Source organism: Cherax quadricarinatus, chromosome 20 (genome assembly GCF_038502225.1).
Source record: "Cherax quadricarinatus isolate ZL_2023a chromosome 20, ASM3850222v1, whole genome shotgun sequence".
In the NCBI taxonomy this organism is placed as follows: domain Eukaryota; kingdom Metazoa; phylum Arthropoda; class Malacostraca; order Decapoda; family Parastacidae; genus Cherax; species Cherax quadricarinatus.
The window spans coordinates 35,735,584-35,753,679 of NC_091311.1; the positions used below are offsets into that span (position 1 = coordinate 35,735,584).

Genomic DNA, 18,096 nt, shown 5'->3' on the forward strand with positions numbered 1-18,096 from the left:
GGTTCTCCCTACCTATTTGGTTCTCTCTATCTGGTTTGGTCCTCCCAGTCTGGTTTGTCTCTCCCTGTCTGGTTTGTCTCTCCCTGTCTGGTTTGTTTCTCCCTGTCTGGTTTGTTTCTTCCTGTCTGATTTGATTCTCCCTGTCCGGTTTGGTTATCTCTGTCTGGTTTGGTTCTTCCTGTCTGGTTTGGCTGTCTCTGTCTAGTTTGGTTCTCCCTGTCTTGTTTGGTTCTCTCTGTTTAGTTTGGTTCTCCCTGTCTGGGTTGATTCTCTCTCTCTGGCACGGCTCAGCCATCACGATCTCGCTTTTCTTTACTTCCGTGCAAGATGTAAAACCTTCAGAGAACATGTGACGTGAGCGGAAACGTATCTCGTTCCAGTGAAGCCGAACAGTTAAGCCAGTGAAGCCGAACAGTTAAGCCAGTGAAGCCGAGGGAGACCTGCTCTGGGACTAGTAAAGGCCATACCCCCTTCCCCCTTCCATACCCAAATGGTCTTCGGGTATCCTTCAGAAGGGCGATTTCTATTCACACAAGCTCATCAGGGGGAGTCTCTGATGAGCCACGTTCTTGTATATTAAACTGTGCACTCTGAGCGGCAATTAGTTTCTAGGCCATTGGAAATCAGAGTATCATGACGTAGCTGAATCGGTCAGGGCGTGGCGATGAGCGGCTCTGATGAGGCATGTCTGACGACTTTCAAGCGTCTGGTCCAGGGACGTAATCAGAGTGACAGTCTTCCGAAGTAGTGACAGTTAGTACACACTTAAACACCGTTAGAACTACAACTTCAGTTTATTGCTAGAGGCCGAGACGAGTTGTAATACCGTAGAGAAACAAGTATCATAGACGTAAAGGAAAGAGCTACATTTTGATCGTTAAATATCACGAGGTGTACAAGAACAGCACAAGAGGGAGAAAATTATATTCTTTTAAGTGGAATAAGTGCAGATACTAGTAGGAAAAGCAGTATGTATAACCAGCATGCACAGTTGCAGTAACAGTTATTCATTTATTATTAACTCATTCGTCACTACCTGTTTCAGAAACTATTATATCTTGCCAATTGAACATTAAAGTTCTTGAAGGTAGGTACCCGAAAGTTGAGAAGCCAAACAGACACACAGCAAGAATATGAGAACAAAACTTTTAAAACAAAGAGAGAGAGAGAGAGAGAGAGAGAGAGAGAGAGAGAGAGAGAGAGAGAGAGAGAGAGAGAGAGAGAGAGAGAGAGAGAGAGAGAGAGAGAGAGAGAGAGAGAGAGAGAGAGAGAGAGAGAGAGAGAGAGAGGCGATCAGGCCGGAGAAGCCTTGAGAGACGAGATACCACATAGTGTTAACCTTCCGTGAAAAGAGACATTAAGAGCAAAAGAAGGAAATGATTGAATAATGAATAGAGACAAGAAAAATTCAATAACAGAGAGATAAACAATGACAAACAAAGACAAAGATAAACAATGAGCAAGAACCTCAAGTGGATGTACATGAATAATATATAATACCGACAAGTTAGCCAAATATCTTTATTATGCCCCACATACCCATCCTGTGGGTGGTAGTCAAAAGATTACAGAGGTACATAATGGGTCCAGGGACTGGACTCCAAAGTTATGATAGCTGAACTAGTTACAAAGGTAATGAACTCCAGGTAGATCTGGTCACAATCATGACCAAGTTACAAAGGTAATGGATCATCCTATACATTAAACACATGTGCAACATCTGGGTATCTATTTGTAGACGAAACGTCTTAAGATACTCGGATGTTGCACGTGGGTCTAATTCATCATCCCACGTGGATCATTTGTTACTCCTAGACCTGCCGTTCCCATTCCCAGAGAAGCAGCGGAAGTTAAGACTATGAGGATAGAATTTGTTGGATAGCGTAAGGGCAGAAGAATGGCAGAAACATCAAAAGAGAGAGAGAAGCAGCAAACGCAAAATTTAATCAAACAGAATGAGCATCGTGCCCAGTACTGGGCAGGAGGGAAGGGCTGTGGAAGTTGCATAAAGCTGGAACAAAGAGGTGTACATGCGCTGCAACAGAGATACACATACGCAAGAAGGTATATGAGTACAGATATAAGGACCAAAAAAATGTTTACTCTGGGGACACTCAGCATGAATCATCACTAGACACAAACAAAAGCATTTATTAATTTGCTCGTCAGCCATGTTAAGTGCACCAGATCACTCAAGCTTCATCTGGCCTTGAATTTCAGACAATAGTGAAGAAAAGACAAAGTTTCGCTGTTTCTGGAACGTGTCTCCTCTTTACTACTGTCATCAACACAATATCCGGATCCATCAATCTCGAGAATGATGCAAGACTCAAATCTTTATTTAAAGATTGACTGAGGCTCAGTGACTAGCTGCATCTCACTCTTGAGGGTTTTTCCAACGGCATGTAGCACTATGAATTGGTAAGACAATTAGTGCTACAACAGGCGGCCCAGCCCAAAACTCAGATGGTCTTGGACTACAACAGGCGACACTGGCCAGAGCTCAGATGGACTTGGGCAACATAGGTGCAGTAAGTAGAGATCCAGAAAAGCTTTGAATCTTATTTCCATATGTTTGGGAACAATATACGAAGTTTTGAGAGAGCCAAATCACACCTTGGAGTAGGCGATAAAACTGGCTCCGTTTACCAGAACGTTTCGAAAAGGTCACTCGCCATTTTCTTCCCTCTAATAAGACAAGTTGAAAATTAAAGCCACAACACTGGAAGTGAAAGTAAATTAAACAATCAGACATAATCGTAACACTGAGGGCGAGTGTCCTGAATAAATTATTATTATTAAAGATTAGCCGGTATTCTCCCGGCCCGGGCCTTTTCCAAGTGGTGGCCCGGCCTTGGCTCCCTCTTTAGGGAGTGTCTGAGACCGAAGTCTCCCATGGAAGGAGGCACAAGTACCTCCTCATCTTTGGGACCAACTGTCCCCAGGCCTAGCCACAAGCTAGGCCTCTCTGGTCTGCCATCCCCGCCCCAAGGGAGCAAATGGGAATGACAGTCTTATGAGCTAAAAGCTCGGACTTAGGCACCTACCCTTCCCTAGAAGGGTTAGGCATGGTGTCGATCTCTCCTGAATAAAGAATAATAACGCATGTCGGTGCATGACCGACATGAATCACGCACAATACTGTTTAAATATACTACTATGAAACAATTGAACTGTAATAAACAGCACCTTCCTCAATCAACTGTGTGTTTTTTTTTTGTTTTGTTTTTAATAATAAGAAAACATCTCCTTGGTCACACAGTCATGAAAAATCAAATATCCAGAAGAATAAGACTCCGTAAATATGCAGAAAGCAAGCAAAAAAAAAGACAAATGACTGTTGAAACCTTGGGGAAACGGACATGAATCCACACACTTGGACAATTGAACATATTTCGGTCCTTGGAGCTTGGTGTATTTGAAGTGATTGAAGTCCAAGGACCGAAACATCGTTGTTGTTGAAGGCGGAATCAAAAACCACGTTGATTTTTTCCCAGCCGACGCCCATAACATTCATAACAATAGATGCCACGAACCAAAGTATAAATGATACAATACAAACAAGAGACGACGCATAAGACTGAAGTTAATCTTCAGACCTATGCTATAGGCTTGAATTAACCGCTGCCACTTCTCAATGCCCAACATTCTTTCATAAGGTATCCATGAGTACATTCCTGTCGATTTTCCACTAAAAAACAATGTTCCTAGGTGTCTCCTTGAAGCGGGCAAAAACAGGTTTGACATGTTCTTAAGAAGTTCCACATCAACTGTTCCTACCTGCCAGGTGGCGAGAAGACGTACAGTTATATGGAATTTTTTTTAACGCAGTTTTCGCCTAAACTCTGGGCGAAACGTTGTTAATAAAGGTTCCATATAACTGATTACCACTGTCGTATACCCACAATGGCGATATGACACGAGACAGTGTCATGTATCCACAGTGGAGGTATGACACAAAACAGTGTCATGTAGCCACAGTGGCAGTATGACACAAGACAGTCATTGACATGTATCCACACTGGCAGTATGACACAAAACAGTGTCATGTATCCAGTGTGGCAAAAATGACACAAGACAGACATTCAGTGTCATGGATCCACAGTGGCAGAATGATACAAGACAGTGTTATGTATTCACAGTGGCAGTATGACACAAGAGAGACATATAACTGTGTGAAAATATTCTCAGTTGGACCACCGTTATTACTAACGCTTTCTGCCGTTGTTGCGGCGTTACCTTTGTTATTGCTATTGTTGCTACAGTGTTACCTTTTCTATTGTTACAGTGTTATCTTTTTCTATTGTTACAGTGTTACCTTTTTCACTGTTACGGTGTTGTTGTTGTTCTGTTGTTGGCAAGGACATGACTAGAGAAAGTAATTTGTCTACAGTGATTTGTCAGAGAAATAGAGAGAGAGAGAGGTTCAAGCAGACGCCATACTCAGTTTCAAGCGTAGGTACGAAAGAGTCCAAGAGATCTGAAAACTAGATCAAAGGTCAAGAGCTTGAACTTAACGCCCCACTGACACAAATAACCAATTACAAAGACATAACAACAACAACAATAATAATAATAATAATAATAATAATAATAATAATAATAATAATAATAATAATAATAATAATAATTGGTAATAACTACATATGTTATTATTACTAATATGGTAAGAATTATATTTTACGCAGATCTCAAGTGCACATGTACTCACCTAATTGTGGTTGCAGGGGTCGAGACTCAGCTCCTGGCCCCGCCTCTTCACCGAGCGCTACTAGGTCCTCTCCCTGCACCATGAGCTTTATCATACCTTATCTTAAAGCTATGTATGGTTCCTGCCTCCACTACCTCACTTGCTAGGCTATTCCATTTCCTGACTACTCTATGACTGAAGAAATACTTCCTAATATCCCTTTGACTCATCTGGGCCTTCAACTTCCAATTGTGACCTCTTGTGTCTGTGTCCCATCTCTGGAATATCCTGTCGCTGTCCACCTTGTCTATTCCACGCAGTATTTTGTATGTCGTTATCATGTCTCCCCTGACCATTCTGTCCAGTGTCGTCAGGCCGATTTCCCTTAACCTTTCTTCATAGGACATTCCCCTTAGCTCTGGAACTAACCTTATCGCAAACCTTTGCACTTTCTCTAATTTCTTGACGTGCTTGATCAGGTGTGGGCTCCAAACAGGTTCTGCATACTCCAGAATGGGCCTGACGTACACGGTGCTCAGTGTCTTGAACGATTCCTTACTAAGGTATCGGAACGATGTTCTTAGGTTTGCCAGGCGCCCATATGCTGCAGCAGTTATCTGGTTGATGTGTGCTTCCGGAGACGTGCTTGGTGTTATGCTCACCCCAAGATCTTTCTCCTTGAGCGAGGTTTGTAGCCTTGGCCACCTAGCCTATACTCTGTCCGCGGTCTTCTGTGCCCTTCCCCGGTCTTCATGACTTTAAGAACATAACATAAGAAAGAAGGAACACTGCAACAGGCATACTGACCCATGCTGAGCAGGTCCATGCCCCCCCCCCGGATTAGACCTATGACCCCCCCCCCCCCGGATTAGCCCAATGACCCACCCAGTCTGATCATCTCCACTCAAGGATGGAGCACTGCACCAGACCCAGCAGCACAAGCTAGTCAGGTCCAACTCACACCCACCCACACCCACTCATGTATTTATCTAACCTACTCTTAAAACTACACAACGTTTTAGCCTGAATAACTGTACTCGGGAGTTTGTTCCACTCATCCACAACTCTATTACCAAACCAGTGCTTTCCTACATCCTTCATGAATCTGATTTTTTCCAACTTGAAACCATTGCTGCGAGTCCTGTCTTGGCTGGAAATTTTCAGCACGCTATTTACATCCCCTTTATTTATTCCTGTTTTCCATTTATACACCTCGATCATATCCCCCCTAATTCTACGCCTTTCGAGAGAGTGCAGATTCAGGGCCCTCAGTCTATCCTCATAGGGAAGATTTCTGATACATAGGATCATCTTTGTCATCCTCCTTTGTACATTTTCCAGAGCATTTATATCCATTCTGTAATACTGTTGTCTTAGTTTTAGGTTACTGTTAACCAGAACTCCTAAATCATTTTCGCAATCAGTAGTATTAAGATCTACATTATTTAGTTTATATGTGGCATGGTTATTTAACTGTCCAACATTTATAACTTTGCATTTGTCAATATTAAACTGCATCTACCACTTCTCCGACCATTGCATCAGTCTATTCAAATCATCCTGGAGTGCTCTAGTGTCCTCATTAGAATGAATTGGATGGCCTATTTTGGTGTCATCAGCAAATTTGCTTATGTCGCTATTTATTCCCTCATCTATGTCGTTTATGTAAATTGTGAACAACAACGGGCCCAACACTGACCCCTGAGGAACACCGCTTGTGACGTGCCCCCATTCTGATTTCTCCCCATTTATGCAAACTCTCTGCTGTCTATTTGTCAGCCATGCCTCTACCCAGGAAAAAATTTCTCCTCCTATTCCGTGTGCCTTAAGTTTCCTCAACAGCCTCTGGTGTGGAACTCTATCGAAAGCCTTACTGAAGTCCATATACACAATATCATATTCATTACCATGATCTACCTCCTCAATCACCTTAGTGAAAAAAGTTAGTAAATTCTTAAGACAGGAACGCCCCTTTGTAAAACCGTGTTGAGATTTATTAATCAATCTGTGCCTGTCAAGATGGCTACGAATTGCTTCGGCAATTATTGATTCCATAAATTTTCCCACTATGGAGGTAAGGCTTATTGGTCTATAGTTCGAAGCCAAGGACTTGTCACCTGCCTTGTAAATAGGTATTACATTTGCCATTTTCCACTCATCAGGCACTATGCCACTTTGTAGTGATATGTTAAAAACATTAGCCAAAGGTATGCTAAGTTCCTCTTTACATTCCTGTAACACCCTTGCAAACAGTTCATCAGGACCTGGAGATTTGTTAGGTTTTAGTTTCTCTATTTGTCTGAGGACCATGTCAATAGTTACTGCAATCGTACATAGTTTATTATCATCCTGTTCAACATAATCTATTATTTCAGGAATATCGCTAGTATTTTCCTGGGTGAAAACTGAGAGGAAGTAGGTATTTAGAATTTCACACATATCCTTATCACTGTCGGTGATCTGACCAGAGTTACTCTTAAGTGGGCCAATCTTGTCCCTAATCTTACTTCTGTATACCTGAAAGAACCCTTTTGGGTTAGCCTTTGAATCCCTTGCAACCTTAGCCTCATAATCCCTTTTTGCTCTTCTTATTCCTTTCATTATTTCTCTCTTTAATTGAACATATTGATTTCTTAACTGCCCATCCCCTCTTTTGATACGCCTATATATGCCTCTCTTTTGACCAATGAGATGTTTTAATCTATTGTTCATCCATTTGGGATCATTTTTGTTAGATCTAATTTCCCTACTCGGAACAAAAGTTGTCTGGGCAGCTAGAACTATGCTCTGAAAAACGTCATATTGGCAACCAAGATCACCTACCTGACCCATAGTCAGGACATCCCAATTTAGCCCACCCAGGTAATTTTTCAGTCCCATGAAGTCGGCCAAGCAAAAATCTGGGACAGAGATTTGATTGCAGTTATCTGGGTAATTCCATGATATATTAAAACTAAGTGATTTGCGATCACATTCCCCAAGCTCATCATTAACCTCAAGATTATTAATTAGTGAATCTTTGTTGGCAAGAACCAAGTCAAGCAGATTGTTTCCTCTAGTTGGTTCTGTCACAACCTGTTCTAAAAAGCAATCCTGAGCCGTATCAAGAAAGTCACTAGACTCAAGATTTCCTGTCATATTGTTCCAATCAATTTGTCTAAAGTTAAAATCTCCCATTCTCACAACATTTTCATGTCTAGATGCCTTATGAATTTCGTCCCATAACAGCTTACTGCCCTCCCTATCAAGGTTTGGGGGCCTATAAATCACACCCAAAATTAATTTGTCATGTCCCTCGAGAAACTGTAGCCAAACAGATTCTGTGTTCGATGTTTCTAATCTTATATCATATCTAAGACAACAATTTAAATTTTCTCTGACATACATCGCCACACCACCACCCTTCCTGCTGACCCTATCAGTGTGGAATAGTTTATAACCCTGTATGTTGCATTCAGAAGGCATTTCTCTATCTTTCAGGTTGAACCAGGTCTCTGTTATACCAATAATATCTATATTACCTACACTTGCAAGTAATCTTAGCTCACCTATCTTATTTCTTAGACTCCTACTATTTGTATAGTAAACCTTAAGGGAGCTAGTCACTCGTTGCCCTCTACTATCCCTCTTTGTTTGTTGATCAATTGACTTGCCATTACTAGCAACTTTATTTTGAATATTGTCTTTTAAACATATCCCTGAGGTATCCCGGTAATAACTGCTGTTTTTAACCCTAATGCTGCAGCCTGATTGTTTCCCACAAACACCCATACCTCTATAATCTATCAGTTTAAATTCCTAGACAAGTCATCAATTTCCCTCTCAATTGAATTGGCTAATGCAACCACTCCATCCCCAGAGAGATGAACCCCATCCCTTGCATACATATCACGTTTGCCAAAGAATAGGTCCCAGTTATCAATGAATGGGATTGCAAGTTCCTTGCAGTACCTGTCTAGCCAGCAATTTATACCAGTTGCCCTAGACATCCATTCATTGCTCACTCCCTTTCTAGGCAAGATGCTGCATATGACTGGGATCCCTCCCTTAGACCTAACTACTGCTATGGCTGACCTGTACTTATCCAGCAGCTCCTCTCTCCTGCCCTTCCCAATGTCATTTCCCCCAGCACTAAGACAGATAATGGGCTTGTTCCCATTACCTGCCATAATATTATCCTACCTGCTGACTATGTCACCAACACCAGCTCCAGGAAGACACGCTCTCTGTCTGACCTTTCTGTCTGTTACAAAATGCACGGTCCATATATCTTACCTGAGAATCGCCTACTATTAAAATATTCTTACCTTGATTAGCAGGGGAATCAGTGGCACGTTCAACCTCATTAACCACTGAAGTACACTCGTCTTGGAGAACAGAGAATTGATTTCCTACCTTCACATCTTCTCTATTAACTCTCCTCATCTTCCTTCTTCCTGAACTGTGAACCACTTGCCACTTAAAGCGGCTGCCACTATCACTGCTGGTTACCATTCCTTCTTTACCAGCTAAATCCTTCTCACACTCGCTCCCAAACTCATCTATACGAAGCTTCAGCCTCCTATTTTCCTCCTGAAGAAGTAGAATCTCCTTCTTCAACACTTGAACCTGAGATTCTAAAACACTACAACAAGCCATGGTGCTTGGTAACAGCCCACGCTAGCTCCCAAGAGCTTAGGTATTTGGCGGGGTTAAATTCGAGAAGCCAGTTGCTGGACCAGGTGCGCAGTCTGTCCAGGTCTCTTTGAAGTCCTGCCTGATCCTCATCTGATTTAATTCTCCTCATTAATTTCACATCATCTGCGAGCAGGGACACTTCTGAGTCTAACCCTTCCATCATGTCATTCACATACAACAAAAATAGCACTGGTGCTAGGACCGACCCCTGTGGGACCCCGCTCGTCACAGGTGCCCACTGTGATACCACATCACGTACCATGACTCGTTGTTGCCTCCCTGTCCGGTATTCTCTGATCCATTGCAGTGCCCTTCCTGTTAAGATAAGATAAGATAAGATTTCGTTCGGATTTTTATCCCCGGAGGATTAGCCACCCAGGATAACCCAAGAAAGTCAGTGCGTCATCGAGGACTGTCTAACTTATTTCCATTGGGGTCCTTAATCTTGTCCCCAGGATGCGACCCACACCAGTCGACTAACACCCAGGTACCTATTTGCTGCTAGGTGAACAGGACAACAGGTGTAAGGAAACGTGTCGAAATGTTTCCACCCGCCGGGAATCGAACCCGGGCCCTCCGTGTGTGAACGGGAGCTTTAGCCACCAGGCCACCAGGCCTGATCCTCTAGCTTCTGCACTAATGTCTTGTGAAGAACTGTCAAAGGCCTCCTTGCAGTCCAAGAAGATGCAATCAACCCACCCCTCTCTCTCGTGTCTTACTTCTGTTACTTTATCATAAAACTCCAGAAGGTTTTGTGACACAGGATTTGTCTTCCATAAATCCGTGCTGGTTGGCGTTTATATTCTTGTTCCGTTCCAGGTGTTCCACCACTCTCCTCTTGATAATCTTCTCCATGACTTTGCTTACTATACACGTCAGTGACACTGATTTATAGTTTAGTGGCTCTTTTCTTTCTCCTTTTTTAAAAATGGGAACTACATTTGCCATCTTCCATACCTCAGATAGTTGCCCAGTTTCAAGGGATGTGTTGAAGATTGTGGTTAGTAACACACACAGCATATCCGCTCCCTCTCTAAGGACCCACGGGGAGATGTTGTCTGGTCCCATTGTCTTTGAGGTATCAATGTCTCTTAGCAGCTTCTTCACCTCCTCCTCAGTTGTATGCATGTCATCCAACACTTGTTGGTATATTCCTTGCTGGTATCCTCCTCTGTTCTGTCCTCCCAGAGGCCTTCCTGTCTCCACTGTAAATACTTCCTTAAATCTCATGTTGAGCTCCTCACATACCTCTTGATCGTGTCTTGTGAGTTCCCCACCATTCCTCTGCGTGATGACCTGCACGTGTATGCATGTGTACTCACCTATTTGTACTCACCTATTTGTGGTTGCAGGGGTCGAGTCACAGCTCCTGGCCCCGCCTCTTCGCTGATTGCTACTAGGTCCTCTCTCTCCCTGCCCCATGAGCTCCATGTGTGTGTGTGTGTGTGTGTGTGTGTGTGTACTCACCTAGTTGAGGTTGCAGGGGTCGAGTCCAAGCTCCTGGCCCCGCCTCTTCACTGGTCGCTACTAGGTCACTCTCCCTGAACCGTGAGCTTTATCATACCTCTGCTTAAAGCTATGTATGGATCCTGCCTCCACTACATCGCTTCCCAAACTATTCCACTTCCTGACTACTCTGTGGCTGAATAAATACTGTGTGTGTGTGATTGTGTGTGTGTGTGTGTGTGTGTGTGTGTGTGTGTGTGTGTGTGTGTGTGTGTGTGTGTGTGTGTGTGTGTGTGTGTGCTCACCTAATTTACCTAATTGTGGTTGCAGGGGTTGAGTCATAACTCCTCGACCCACCTCTTCACTGGTCGCTACTAGGTCCACTCTCTCCCTGCTCCATTAGTTTTATCATACCTGTTCTTAAAGCTGTGTATGTATGTGTGTATGTAAAGATTCACAACCATGACACCATAGACTCAGACATAGTCAACGGCGAACAGAAGTGAAGAGCAGTGAACAAGAGAGCAAGAACAGTGGTGAAAAAGAAAGAGTAATTATTATGCTTGAAGGACACGTAGAACAAGGCTGAACATGCGAGATATTGTTGTGGCTCTCTCTCTCTCTCTTTCTCTCTCTCTCTCTCTCTCTCTCTCTCTCTCTCTCCAGTTCAACACCATCCACTCAACACCAGTTCACCTCCAGTCCATTCAAAATACAAGGAGTTGACAACTTTCAATTTTACTCCAGTGAAGAATTCATTCACCACAACAGCCACTCTGTTCAACACGCAACCAGTCGTATATTATTTTATAAACACACTGGCCGATTCCCACCAAGGCAGGGTGGCCCGAAAAAGAAAAACTTTCACCATCATTCACTCCATCACTGTCTTGCCAGAAGGGTGCTTTACACTACAGTTTTTAAACTGCAACATTAACACCCCTCCTTCAGAGTGCAGGCACTGTACTTCCCATCTCCAGGACTCAAGTCCGGCCTGCCGGTTTCCCTGAATCCCTTCATAAATGTTACTTTGCTCACACTCCAACAGCACGTCAAGTATTAAAAACCATTTGTCTCCATTCACTCCTATCAAACACGCTCACGCATGCCCGCTGGAAGTCCAAGCCCCTCACACACAAAACCTCCTTTACCCCCTCCCTCCAACCTTTCCTAGGCCGACCCCTACCCCGCCTTCCTTCCACTACAGATTGATACACTCTTGAAGTAATTCTGTTTCGTTCCATTTTCTCTACATGTCCGAACCACGTCAACAACCCTTCCTCAGCCCTCTGGACAACAGTTTTGGTAATCCCGCACCTCCTCCTAACTTCCAAACTACGAATTCTCTGCATTATATTCACACCACACATTGCCCTCAGACATGACATCTCCACTGCCTCCAGCCTTCTCCTCGCTGCAACATTCATCACCCATGCTTCACACCCATATAAGAGCGTTGGTAAAACTATACTCTCATACATTCCCCTCTTTGCTTCCAAAGACAAAGTTCTTTGTCTCCACAGACTCATATATTTATATATACAACATACAACTACACATGAGTCAGACAGCAGTCAGCCCAGAACACTCCCTTACGCCACTCTATATTGATTTCTTACATCATTAACATGTATGTATTCTCTAAGTAGGTATGATCTAGACCTTACTCTCTCTCATAAAGCTGGATATTTGTGTACTATTATTATTATTATTATTATTATTATTATTATTATTATTATTATTATTATTATTATTATTATTATTATTATTATTATTATTACTATTATTATTATTATTATTATTATTATTATTATTATTATTATTATTATTGATAATTCACAGTCGGGAGAAATTACTTACGGACATTATATACATAAACAGAGTAGCAGGGAATTCTTTTTATTGTAGGGTTTCGAGCACGCCTGGGCTACATCATGTATATACCTTCTTAAACCCAGCCTTGGGCGAAACATAGTGTTAAAAAATTCTCTCTTGCCAGTGACTATACTTCCACTTGTCGCCTGTTGTCGTTGTCTGCTATATACGTTGCTAGTAGCAATATTATGTGTTGAAACCCTCAAATGGGTAAAACATCGCACTAATAACGTTCTCCTCGTGTTGTGTGTGTGTATTCCTGACTCTCATCCTCACTTCAGACGGCAGGTTGGAGACTGGAAAGTGATGGCACAAATATTGAAGGTCTAAGAGTATACCTGGAGTATACCTGGAGTATACCTGGAGATTACTGAACGAGTAAATCTTAATGTAGCAAAGCAACGATCCACATCAGCTCCGGACCTTACAACCCACAAACTGGAGATAAATGTTTGCATGACTTTTCTCTCCCTCCTGGTACCAGCAACCCCTCGAATTTGAGCAACTTTCAGAATCCGGTCTGTTTACTGTGTCTGGATGCAGCCTCCCTCACCACTTTCTCATCTCCTCAGCCTCCAGTGTCTCCCAGGGAGGTTGCTCACATGCAGCCTCCCTCACCACTTTCTCATCTTCTCAGCCTCCGGTGTCTTCCAGGGAGGTTGCCGAGATGCAGCCTCCCTCGCCACTGTCTCATCTCCTCAGCCTCCGGTGTCTCCCGTTGCAAAGAGGTGCTCATGAATATACGGAACCTGCCTACCGAATATTCTCCGTTCATGTAATATCTCAGTCAGTGGTAATAACGGTAACAGTCGTACCCTGTTATTATTCTGGTATGCTGCTAGTATTATCCTCGTAACATCCCAGCTGTCGAAAAGTGATGTTATATGAGCGTGTTTTGTAGTTATAGGTGTGTGTGTGTGTGTGTGTGTGTGTAGTGTAGTTATATAAGTGTAGTGTAGTTATATAAGTGTGTGTGTACTATAGTTATATGAGTGCAGTGCAGTTATATCATAACTCATACTAAGAATTTACAGTCATAAGGAATCTTCCTAAATTCTTAACCTGACCTTGATATAGCGTTGTCCTTTGTTTTATCTGGTTTTATATCAGTAATACCAGACAGGTTATTGTGCATCAACAAAAATATGAAGATACACACACACACACGGGGGAGGAGCTATGAACCGACCCCTGCAACCACAAATAGGTGAGTACACACACACACACACACACACACACACACACACACAAACTTCTTGTTTCTGAAGGCAACTAAACAGCTGGAAGCATACGGCACGTAATCCCACCTTTATACATTACAAAGAATTCAATTTTAAAGTTGCGTTGTTTGAATGAGCTTGAGAGTGTGACATATGATAGAGGCTTATTTGTTAATGAAGCAAAAGAAAAGAATCAAAACAAAGCAGCAAGGAGTGGGAACATTTCCTTGTGGAGAAGAAGAGGTTAACTTGGAGTAGCGCTGACAATGAATGACCAACCAAGGAAAGGAACGGTGGTATAAGTGCCTAAAATTCAAGAATTATGTAGATCAGAGTTGAAATGGGATGTGAGAAGTGGGTTATAGTAAGTATTTATGCACCTGGAGGCGAGAAGAGTTTAGAATCAGCCGCAGCTGCCGTATAATAGAGCCTTTGTAGGGAAAAGAGTGAATGAGTGAATGTTTATTGAGTATTAAACCGAGAGAATAATTGCTGTTGGTGAACTAAATTCTAATAAGAGATTGTTGTAGAGGGCGTAGTAGTCGTGGTAGGTTAGTCTAGAGTGCCAGCGGTAAATGACAGTAGGATACTTATAATTAAATCTGATAGTGAAAGAAGCTTAGTAAGAGGTAATACCTACTTTAAGAAAACGAGGATAAGTACACAGGATATGATACAGGGCGAAATGACAACAGTTTGTTAGATTAAGTATTAGATAAGAGGTTAATTGCCTGACTTATGGGTATATGTTTTTAGAGGGACGACTGTTATATCACATCATTATTTAGTGGTAGCCAGAATGAGAGTGAGAGGTAGAGTGAGTGCAAGGAGAATGTTGTCGGTGGAAAGAAGTGAAAGTGAATGAGCTGAAGAATGGAGTTATTGGGCGATATAAGTAATTGTTAGTCGATAAGTGGAGGAGAGAGCGTACAGGTAATGAAGAGGACGTCGAGAGGTGGTAAAGGATAGATTTAAAAATACAGTATTAGTGCACAGCAGAAGTTTGTGGGTTTAGGAGGGTGAGCATCAGAGGGAAAGTGAGAGATTGATGGAATAACGAGGTAAAGAGGGTGGTAAGGGAGAAAAAGTTAGTATATGAGAGTTTTATAATATAAAAACGATATACGGAAAGCTAAGTACGTGGAGAAAAAACAAGGAAGGTGATCCCAGAGGTGAGGAAGTGGACAAGGAGAGCCAGTGATAGATCGGCTCAGCAGCAAATTTTCTGAGAATAAAAAAAAACCGCTATGGAGTCAGACTAACACTTGAGACTAACACCTGAGGAGCACAGGAACGTACCAGTTCAAAATGTTAAAGAGGAGATAATAGATGGGGAGCAAATGTGCTGGAACGACAAAGAGAATATTTTAAGGGGTTATTAAATCATGATGGTGAAAGAGAGGCAGTGACATTGTGCCTTGGGCAGGGAGGAATAATATATGGTAGGAGTAAGGAAGAGGAAGATGTGAGTGTGAGGGTGAATGCATGAGGCAGTGGGTAAAATGAAAGGAAGTAAAGCAGCTGGAAGAGATGGGATTAAGAGTGAAATGATGAAATCATGGAGGGGAAGGGGGTATTATTTTGAATGTTTTATGTATTTGCTCAATATACGAGTTTAAGAAGAGAAGGTGTATGAGAACTGACAGAGAGCATACATAGTTCCTTTGTATAAGGCAACAGGGAACATGACAGAGAGTTTAATAACAAGAATGTAATAATAATATTAAGTATACTGGGTTAAACGTATGGTAGAATTATTAATGGACGAGTCAGATGTAAGACAGAAAGTAGAAGTGCAGAGGAAGAAAGAGGTTTTTAGGAAAGGTAGAGGATGTGTAGGTCAAGTGTTTACTTCGAAGAATAAAAGTGAAAAATACTGCAGCAAACACTCTTTATGAAGAGAACGAGACTCAGGTTAGGATAAGTAGGAGAGATGATGACTATTTTCCAGTAACAGTAGACATTATACAGATATGTGTTGTGTCATTATTATTATTTGAGATATTTATAGATGATGTGGTAAAAGAAATGAGTAGAGGATGCTGATACAAAATCTGAGTTGGCACAATTACTCTTTGCTAGTCACAGATCTTTTGGGAAATTCTGGAGAGATGCTGCTGAGTTTAGTGGATGAGTTTGGGAGGATTTATTAAAAGAAGGAAATTGAAAGTGAATAAAGAAAAGAGTAAGGTGATGAGAGTAACAAAAGAGTTTATGCAATAAGAAATTGGATTTCAGATTATAGGGAGGAAGAATGAATTTAGGTATTTGGGGGTGTACCTGTCGGCAGATAGGTTCATGGAAGACGAAGTGAACGATAGAATAATCGAAGGGTAAAAAGGTAGGTGATGTGTTGAGGTGTTAGTGAAGGCAAAGAAAAAATGAATCAGTATAGTGGTACCAGAACTTTTATATAGCTGTGAAGCACAGGCTGTCAACTTTATAGCAAGAAGGAGGCTGGAGGCAGCGGAGATGTAATGTTCGACAGCATTATGTGGTGTAAATATTATGCAAAAACTTCAGAGTATAGAAAATAGAAGACAATGTGTGGGTTACAACAAAATTATTCAGATGACTGAGGAGGGGTTGTTGATGTGGTTTAGATGTTAAGAAAGGATAGAGCACGGTAAGATGACCAAGAAAGTGTGTAAATCCGAGAGGAAAGAAAGAAGGGATAGGGATCGTCCCAAAAAAGGTTGTAGGGAGGATGTTAAGAAAGTTTTAAGTGGTAGGGGCTTGAGTATACAGCAGGTATGTGTGAGTGTTAGATCTAGGCGAGTAGAGACAAGTGGTTTTAGGGATCTGACGTGCTGGTGGAGTGTGAGAGGATAATGTTTACGAAAGGATTAAGGGAAAATGGTTCAAGCTTGAGTCCTGGAGGTGGGAAGTACACTGTCTGCACTTTGAAGGAATGGTGATGTTGCAGTTCTGAAGGTTATTCGAATTGTAATGTCTGTACAATTCTGGCAAGACAGTTATTGAATGAATAATTGTGAGTGTATTTCCTTATCTGGGTCACCTTACCTTGGTGGGAGACGGGCATTGTGTTAGAAAAATATGCACACAAATGTAGATAGACGCAGGAGTTTCACGCTGCCAAAGACAAATTAGTGGTAGAATATCTGAAATCGTGGACGCACTTCAACTGAGATTATCATACTACTAGCAAGGAATTAGGGATGATAGGGTTCCCAGCAGATGCTAGTGTGACACTCAGACCTTTGCTCACAAGAAAGCAAATGCTGCGGTGGAAACTTGTAATTTAGTGTTGGAGAGAAAAGTGATGTGTTCGACAATAGGGTTATTAGGGAGGGCTTAGTCTCGAGCTGGGTGAGGCAGGAGAGGTAAGTCTTCAAACATCTACTGCCTAGGTTCATCTAGCAATAAAGAGATAGCTAGAAGTAATAGCCGATTAACGTAGGACACATACTTGTAGAGGAACGAAGGACTCTAAACCCGACTGCATTAAGTTATCCTGGTTAAATATGTGTAATGTACTAATAGCTTTGCCTACAACCTGTACCCTGAGAATCATCGCGCACATGTATAGCACTGTGCAAAATTATTTGTAGATCTCTTGAATAAAGCTTTTCTTATCTAAGTTTATAGAATGAACCAAAGCTGCAGTATAATATAGCTGTGGTCCGCCTCTTTAATTCAAAACACTACCTGTGAAAATTATTAACAGTCTTACCCTCTCAATTTGGGTACCCCCAGGTTACACATTTTCTCAAAAGGTTATAGACCGTGTCACTCCACACATTACATCTCTCAGACAACAGGATTACACCTTTAAATGTAACACCTTTAAATGTAAGAAAGTACCTTCTCTGACGGTGAGATGGATGGTGATGTATGATGATGGTGAAGTGGGAGCCGTGGTGATGGTGAGACGATGACTGGTGCCTCCGCCGAGTCCTGGCCAGGTCTGCCTCACACACCTCACTGCTGCCGACTGAACACATCAACTTTGAACTTTCGCGGCTGCAGGTGGCCATGGGGCGGCCTCCCCACGTCACCGCAGATTTCCGAATTGTTTTATATTGCTTCGTTTCTTCTGTCTACTACAGTATTCTGTTACTCTGAAGCAGGACTAAATAATCAGGAAGCTGGACCTGGTCCGTACGCTCCAGAAAGCGCACGCCAGGCCAGTTCTGCATCATATAAAAAAGATGGTAACCTTTTCAT

At 42.2% G+C, this 18,096-nt stretch overlaps 1 protein-coding gene across 1 annotated transcript in view; it reads right to left on the bottom strand.

The window, feature by feature from the left end:
• The window catches only part of LOC128700545 (uncharacterized), a 38,491-nt gene extending 20,617 nt beyond the window's left edge, over positions 1-17,874 (bottom strand). The window contains exon 1 of the mRNA XM_053793811.2: positions 17,734-17,874. Coding sequence (XP_053649786.2) covers positions 17,734-17,873 — 140 coding nt within the window. The 5' untranslated portion in view covers position 17,874. The remainder of the gene's footprint in view (positions 1-17,733) is intronic.
• Positions 17,875-18,096: the final 222 nt, after the last annotated feature.